The sequence below is a fragment of the Phaethon lepturus genome, unplaced genomic scaffold, assembly GCF_000687285.1.
Source record: "Phaethon lepturus isolate BGI_N335 unplaced genomic scaffold, ASM68728v1 scaffold17571, whole genome shotgun sequence".
Classification (NCBI taxonomy): domain Eukaryota; kingdom Metazoa; phylum Chordata; class Aves; order Phaethontiformes; family Phaethontidae; genus Phaethon; species Phaethon lepturus.
Window position 1 is genome coordinate 1,929 of NW_010518614.1, and position 8,091 is coordinate 10,019.

At 39.4% G+C, this 8,091-nt stretch overlaps 1 protein-coding gene across 1 annotated transcript in view; it reads left to right on the top strand.

Moving 5' to 3' along the window:
- Positions 1–3,480, top strand: part of LOC104628271 (mitochondrial inner membrane protein COX18) — a 5,198-nt gene extending 1,718 nt beyond the window's left edge. The window contains exons 3-6 of the mRNA XM_010296798.1: positions 206–369; positions 1,430–1,542; positions 2,409–2,516; positions 3,307–3,480. Coding sequence (XP_010295100.1) covers positions 206–369; positions 1,430–1,542; positions 2,409–2,516; positions 3,307–3,480 — 559 coding nt within the window. The remainder of the gene's footprint in view (positions 1–205; positions 370–1,429; positions 1,543–2,408; positions 2,517–3,306) is intronic.
- Positions 3,481–8,091: the final 4,611 nt, after the last annotated feature.

Below are 8,091 nucleotides of genomic sequence, written 5' to 3' on the forward strand. Positions count from 1 at the left end.
AACAGGGGTAAAAGTTGTGAGGGAAGGGGGCTGACAAAGGAGACAGGCGTATTTGAAGAGGAAAGACTGTGAGGTTTTTCAGGGTTGCACCTAAATAAGCCAGTTTGACACAGGTACCCTGCAGAAGTGTTACTTCAGAACTCGAGAAGTTACTCTGTAACAGGTGTTGCGAGAGGTGTTTTTGTTTTGTGTTGCTTTCTAAAAGGTTCCATTTTAAGAAAAATTTACGGAGGATTATTACGGAATTGTACGTTCGAGACAACTGCCATCCCTTCAAAGCCACTCTGCTGGTGTGGGTACAGATTCCGATGTGGGTTTGCGTGTCCCTTGCTTTGCGCAACTGCAGCGTTGGTGCCACGGACTCGCAAGGTGATTAATCTCAAGAGAATCACTCCTCACAGTCGCTTTTCGTTGAGTTACTGTTTTCACAGACCTCTCGTTGGTTAAAGAAAATTACGTCCTGACCTTGACATAGAAGCTGAAAAACTACTCCATTGTTAAGTTTTTAAGCTTAATATCACTTAAGCATAGACAGATGGCTGATAAAAAAAAATATACACGATTTGGATTAGGTACATAGTATGTGTTGTACTAGATTAAACCGCAGTTCACATAACCAAAGAGCTTTCATCTGGACCACACCACACAGGCTTTTCCTCGATTTGAACTCTTCCCGTAGGTGTTGGCACTATCCGGAGCGTCACTGATCTATACTTATACATTCGCATTGTTTGTAGTAGTGTTGTGAGATGCCTCTTTGAAAGCAGTATCAGGCTCTGTGAACCATGTGAGGTGTTTCGTTAGGCCGTGTGAGCGTTTACTTACTTCCTGATCTTCTGAAGACAGAGTTTCTGGGATAAAAAAATTATCTTGGGATTTTTCTGGTTCACAACATAAGCATATTTAGCAGTAATATTACCTGTGTCATAGCATATTCACTCTTAATCTGTATTTTTTTTCTTCCATGTGAAGTTTCACGTGAAGTAATACGGACAAGGTGAAGGGGGGGTGTGTTTAAATAAAAATACTGATACCTTTGTGGAATTTTTTTAGAAAAGCATTTATAGCTTGTTCTTCTAAGCAAAAATGTAATGAGTTATACAGTGATTAAGAAAAATATAATCGTAGTCACTGTGTATTATTGCGTGCCTATTTTCCTCATTGGCTAATAAAAAGATGGTTGAGGTCACGCTAGTTTTTATCGCTGGTTTACCGGAATCAGTGGCTGTCATGAGCTAAGCTGCATCTCAGCTTCTGTTTCCCCCCAGGAGACTGCCTTGACACGTGATCGGTTAAACCAAAGATTCCTGCTTTAATATTATTTCTCGCATACATAAAACATACCTAGAAACTTGGATCATTTGATTGCGATCCACGCTGCGGAGAAAATTGTACTTAAATCCTTATTTTCTTTAAATTATTTGTGTAGTTCAAGAACAGTTGTCAGCAGGTGGAGCGTTGTGGTTTACAGACCTCACGGCACCAGATTCTACATGGATTTTGCCAGTTGCACTTGGACTCGTGAATTTGCTGATAGTGGAGGTATGTTGGCGGAATAAATAGGATGATTGCAAAAGGGTAATTCTTTTTATGGAATTGCAAGACAGTATTACCTGGTTACAAAATATGGTAACGTAATGGTAGCTTCAGATTATGACTGCTTTAAATGAATTGGCCAGAACCAAAAAATAAGTTGGTTTATGCATTTGAGCGTGTGGGCGTCTTGTGACAAATTCTGATGTGACACGTCTCAGTTTATTCAGCCTCAGTAAAATTTAGTCTTGAAGTTTCTCTTGGAATGATGTTCTAAGGAGCTTCCTGGATGTTGAGCATCCAGAAGCACGTGGGGGTGTTTTTGGTTTGTTCTCCACCCCTCCAATAATTTGTTATTGCCCTGGGTCAAAACTAACAATATTATGTGGTCTTCTTAATGGGAATAATCCAGAACTTTTTAAGATTGTCAGGGAGGCTAATCAACAGAAGCAGAAAAAAAGAAAGAAAAGTCTTAATCTCCTGTTTTGGGGGGTAATAATACAATGGAAATATTTTTCTACTTGATTTTTCTGTTAGGTGTTTCTCATCAAGGTAACCTTCTGGATTTCATTTTCTTCTATGTCATGTGGACTGAGACTCTCTTAGAGAAAAAAAGTGAATATGTGACTGTAGATCTGATTTCTGCTTTTTTGTTCAGTACTCTGCTAGGTTGGTACAGCCTTTTATACAAAGGACTGAACATGTAAAACATCGTGTAAAACATGAAGGGTTGTAGCAGTATGTTAATTGGAATGGAGGATGCAAAATGAAAGTACAAGAGTGCTGCTCACAGGAAGCCCCGCTGTTGCCTTTTTTTTTCATTTTAGTTGTTCCAAAAAGAACTCGTTTGTAACTGTGGGTCTCTCCCCTTTCAGATCTTTGCTTCGCAAAAAGTGAAAGTTTCCAGGTTCCAGAAGCTTGCTACAAATTTCTTTCGAGTGGTGTCAGTGGTAATGATCCCTGTTGCTGCAACAGTCCCCTCTGTAAGTACAGAGTCTTAATGGTGCATCCATTAACCTGTGACTCTGATATGTTCCTAATGCTTCAAGAGCAGCCCAAGTGCCTGCCTGCTGTATTTATAGGCCATATGCTCTGTTACAGTGTACCCTAAAACAAATAGGATGTTTTGTCTTATGTATGTGTTTAAATTTCTTAACACATTTAGCATATTTTTGTCCAAGAGGGGGGAATCTGCAAACTTACTGGTTCTACATACCATTCTCACAAACAACTTGGAAGGATGTTCAGTGCGGGTTAGCATCCTTCTTGTGATCTCCAAAATGAGAGGAAAACTTTTATCTAAAATGCATGTAGACAAAGGTTTGCGAACTGTTTGCTTACTGTAAGAGGAAAACAGCATAGTTTTTAGATGAGGAAATTTTCCACGATGTTCTTACAAAACTGCTCATTTTTACCATGTGTTGTACGGCTGAGTGTTTTTCCAGCGATTAGCAAGAACAAAGGATCTAGTTGTTGGGCTCATCAACTTACAGTCTGAAATATAGAAGTTCAAGCAAATTTGATATGAATTAATTCATGAACTGTTGTCAGACTTCAGTGTAGGTGACTCTCTTTTCCCAGAAGAGTTGAGAAAGAGTGAAAAATACATGTGAAACAGAAGCCATTATTGTTACTGAGAGGAGTGGTTTTAGGTGAGTTGTTGTTCTTGATAACTGGGAGTAACCAGCAGTTGTGGTTCGTGAAGAGCTGCCTAAAATTGTAGCGTTTTCCTTGCACCTAGGGAGGCTGAACTCAGTATTTGTCTCGTTGCAGTCCATGGCATTGTACTGGCTGTCCTCGAGCTTCGTGGGACTCTCGCACAACCTGTTGCTGCGTTCTCCGACCTTTCGTCGACTGTGTTGCATACCAAGGACCAAATCTGACTCGGATACTCCTTACAGGGATATTGTGTCTGCCTTGACTTCCAAATACAGTTTTAAGAAATGATGTCATTTATCCCATAAATGGTGTGTGGGTGATTAAGTAGTGCTATTTTATTGAAGTGTACTTACTATCTGTGAAATGTTGCAGCTGGAGTTATGTTTATTTTCCAAATAAAGCGTTGACCATAAGGAATGATGATTCAGCACAGATTGTATGCTTATTGGGAAGTTTCATTTCAAGGCACGTGGTTTTGCAATTAGAATAGTCCGGTAACAGGTTTGTCTCCTGAATTATCGTAAGGAATTGTGCAGATGAACTTTCAATAAAGCTGTGACTCATCGAGGCTGCCTTCTTGCAGTGAAGCTGATCTGACCTATGGGCTAGCCAACAACAAGTTTTGAGGTGAGGGGAAAAGGCTAGATGGACTGACATTCGAGTTACTGGTTTATTTAATTAAGACACTGGTGCAATTTGATCAGTAATCAGGTATAGTGGGTCAATGTTCAGGTGGTCCACATGATCATCTTTGCAGCAGTTCTGATCGCTGCTTTCCTGTAACGGCAAAGATAACTAGGTCGTTGTTGGTCTTTTGCGATTTAGATTTGGAGTCGAGAGGACAAGTTTCTTTTATCATTTCTAGTGATCACCTGTTGAGTGGCGGCATTCTGTTTCTGCCTGATGTCTTTTTCCGTGAACAGAACAGCGTAGCAGCTGCTTCTTGCCTGTCTAAAATGAGGCAAGTAGCACCTTGAAAAAAAACGAGTGATGATAAGAAACCAAACGCTTCATTCAATTGTATATCAAATCTATTTTTTAATGTAAGTCCTAAAGGTAAAGTGCAAGTATTTTATGCCTTAAAGGACTTGTGTGTGATATTTTTCATGTAAACATCAGTGTAATTACATGTACACTTTCTGTTAGCGTGTTCAGATTCACGTCTTGCCTTGGTCTGCATACATCTTAAGTCAGCAGACATACATTGTTGGGAAACTTCTGCGCCCGAGTGTCCCTTTGCACAGAAGTCTGTGCGAGTCCGGTGTCATAAAAGGTCGCCTTTTTTTTCTTAAGAGAAGCAGAAATCAGGATAGAGGGCAAAGCATTGCTTGTATTCTTTGCTCTGAGATGGTTGTCGTGGTGCAGTCAGCAAGATTTGTGTTTTAACTGTTAAAGTTAGTGGTCAATAATCTTGGATAAGTGATTTTTTAAAAATAACTGGGATTTTTTTGTCATTAGAGAAAACTCTTTCGCGCTGGGAAAGAGAGGAGCAGGTGGGATACCAGGCAGATGCCGACAACAGTAAGAAGCCAACAGTTGCATGCCTTTGTTGTGGTGGGAAAAATCTGTAGTATTTTGTTTTATTTCTTTTTTTATTTTCTTTCTTATTGCCCTGACTCAGCAGCAGACGATGGGCTTGAAGGAGTTCTCAAGGTTTGGCGTGTAGGTAGGGTAGGGATGTCTCTTCAGAAGTGTTTTCACACTTTCATCTCAAAGATGTTCCTCTTTTCACTCCTGATATCGCACTGGAAATTGTCTTTCAGTGGCTGTATTTTCGCTAACGGAATATGTGATAACATTCTCTCACACTTGCTTCAGGAGCATTAAAAAAAATCGTATACATTCTGTTTTCGTATTGCATTTTATTTGAGTTGAGCAATCTACCCGATCTCAGCTCGGAACTGCGTAGAGGAAGGATGAGAGGCAACGGGGACAAGTTGATAGACAAAACATTTCTGAATTCATATAAAAATGTGTTTTACCTTGAGGATGATGCAACACCTGGTTTCCTGGAGGAAAAAAGAAAGAAAAGTCTTAATGTCCTGTTTTGGGGGGTAATAATACAATGGAAACGCTGCGTTGTCAGCGGTACTTGAAATGCCGCCTGGACAAAGCCCTGAGTAACCTGCACCGAGCAGGACTAGAGACCTCCAGAATTCCCTTTCCATTTGCAGGTTCTTACCTGCAGGAAAATCACAAAACGCCTTAAAAAAAACCCTTTTCGAGCATACAAGTGAAGCATTTTCAGCATTGTGCGGGGCGTATTGCCAGTTGCTACATAAGTCAAGACGAGAATGCAGTTTGCTGTTGTGCACGGGTTGTGCTGAACTTCTAGCAGCATCCCATCCTGAGAAGCAGCCTCATGTCATGCCAGGGCCTCAGTGATGTTTTACCTACGTATTTCTTCTTGCAGATCTGCGACTCGCACATTTTCTTCCGCTTCTATGTACAACGTATATATATTTAGTAACATACTGCATTAATTTCTATAACTTTTAAAGAGGAGCAGCAATTGATATTTTAAGTTGCGCTTTTCTAAAACATGTACTTCTGAATCCTAACTGTTGCTCACTATAGATTACTGTTTCATTAAGAATACCGGCAAGCTTGCTAGTCTGTAAGAAAGTTTCTTTCCCCAAAAGAAGTTTCCTTCCCTTTTGAGATTTCAGTGAGAGCTGGTAGTCTCGTATGTAAACACGTATGCGATTTTTTTTTTTTTAATACAGAAAAATAGGATGGTGGTTATAGCAAGGAGGTGCATGTGCAAGACTTGGAGTGTTGGTGTTTGATCTTACGATTTGCCTTTAGTGTTGTAGAATGGTTCGCTTGACTACATCGATACCACGTCTGGCTGGGTGGGAAAACAAGGCAGTTAAGATCGGTGAGATACAGTGCCCTTGATGTTGCTCACAGAATTCGACAGAGAGTGACATTTGTATTCTTTATCATCTCAAATAGCCTAGCAGGATTTACTGAAGTACATGGTGTTTTTTTTTTTTTTTTTTTCTCTGAGTGTTCAGGTGCTAAGTTTCATACTTGATAAATACACCACAAAATAACTAAAGTTAAAAACTCAGAAGTGTATACAGAAGGACTCTAAGGTGTTAGATTTAATGGGAACTGGCCACAGATAGATCTGTTTAGAGCTAATGTAAGGGTAAGAAAGGTCAGGCATATTTTCAAATGTAACAAAAATCTACTAAACTAAATAGAAGAAAAAAGCAGAACTTCTGTTTTTTGCAGAACGCTGTTGGCTAAATGGAAAAGTTTTATATGCTTACAAGTTAACTATTCATAGTTATTTCCTGAAATACCCTGGCTCTAAAAATAAGGAAGGCTTGTTTTATCATTATTAAAGGAACAAATTATTAAACAACATTATTAAAGTACAAAGGAACTGCTCCGCTTTGCCCATTCTCATTTGCACAGGCTGGTGTTAGAGAATCCAGGCATTTTCAGCATCTACTGTTTACTCATAAATTTAACATTTGTGCAATACCACTGCTTCATCTTGGTCAGAAGTGCTAGCAGTTTTGTAGAAGACTTGTTATATACATGTCTGTCAAATAGAGGGGAAAGAAAGTGGTTAAAAGGAACACTTTGGGGTTTTTTTATCTTTTTCAGTCCCTTCAACCCCTGAGTACGGTGGTATGTATGGAATTTGTCATGAAAGGGAGCGCTGACAAAAAACTGCTTAAAGATGTTCTGCACAGTAGTCTTCTTTTTACTGCCTGGCATAAGGCGACAAATTGGAATAACTAGGGATGTTTTTGTTTGTGAGACAGGTGGAAACAGTGATAATTACGGAATGGCAGTTGTAAATCTCCCGTTAAAAAAAACCACAAACTGATAGATTTTACTACTATTTTTAATTCTTCTGAATTACATAGCTGGCGTCCAGGCATAATGCAAGTTGGCACAATGCTTCAGACCTAAACACAGTCTGTAGTTCCTCATGTCTAGCCGCACCCTTGTGTTACAGTAGCCGCTGTAACTCATTTTGTATTGTGCCGATGGACGGAGTGTCTTTACCATTCAGCTTACTGCGGAAGTGGACAGTGACTTGGATCTCGAAAATGTCTACATTTGATTAAGTTAGTGGTATCTGTCAAAATACTCCGTAACAGTAAGTTTTCTGTAAAATAAAAATGAGCTTCTAGTTTACGTGTGATTTCTGAACTTCAGTTAGTAGATCCTGCTCCACAGATTCTTTAAATACTTTCAGTACCATCAGAAGCACTGGTATTTCTAAATTGTTTTCCCTAGCGTTGGTGAAAGAAAACACTGAAAAAGTAGAAATAAATACCATAAACCCCAGGAATCTCTTGGGAACATTAAGCTGACCTTTAAACAGTAGCAGAAGTAAGTAAAATTCAGTAAGTGTTTCTACTCTACCATACTAGATGAAAAATCTGGAAAAAGGGATTATTAAATAGCATCCTGGACACGGGAGACGATTCATGGATTTCAGCCACAAAACTGTGTGGAAGCTGTTGAAGAAAAAAGATGGAACAAATTGTCAAATAAGGTAGAAGATGGGAAGTAAGTGTTCCACCCAGGGTTGAAGAAGTCCGCAGACATACTTAATTTTTGCCTGAGAGCTGATACCACAAGTCCTAAGTAAGCAAGAGATGATAAGGCTGGAGAGGGCAAGAAATATATATATTTTTTTTTTTTTTAATTGAGAGATAGTATGTATGCCTTCATACATACATGTATACATACCTCCTTCCTGCCTTTCTTTCAGACTTTCTCCACAGTTCCATGGTTTTAAGGAAACCGTTTTATGTTTGCTGATAACTTTCAGATTAAAAACCGCAGCAGTTCAGCAACTTGAACCCGAGTAAGAAAGTATTACCACTGTCTGAGTGCGCTTCTGCCAGATTCTTTTTACGTGAC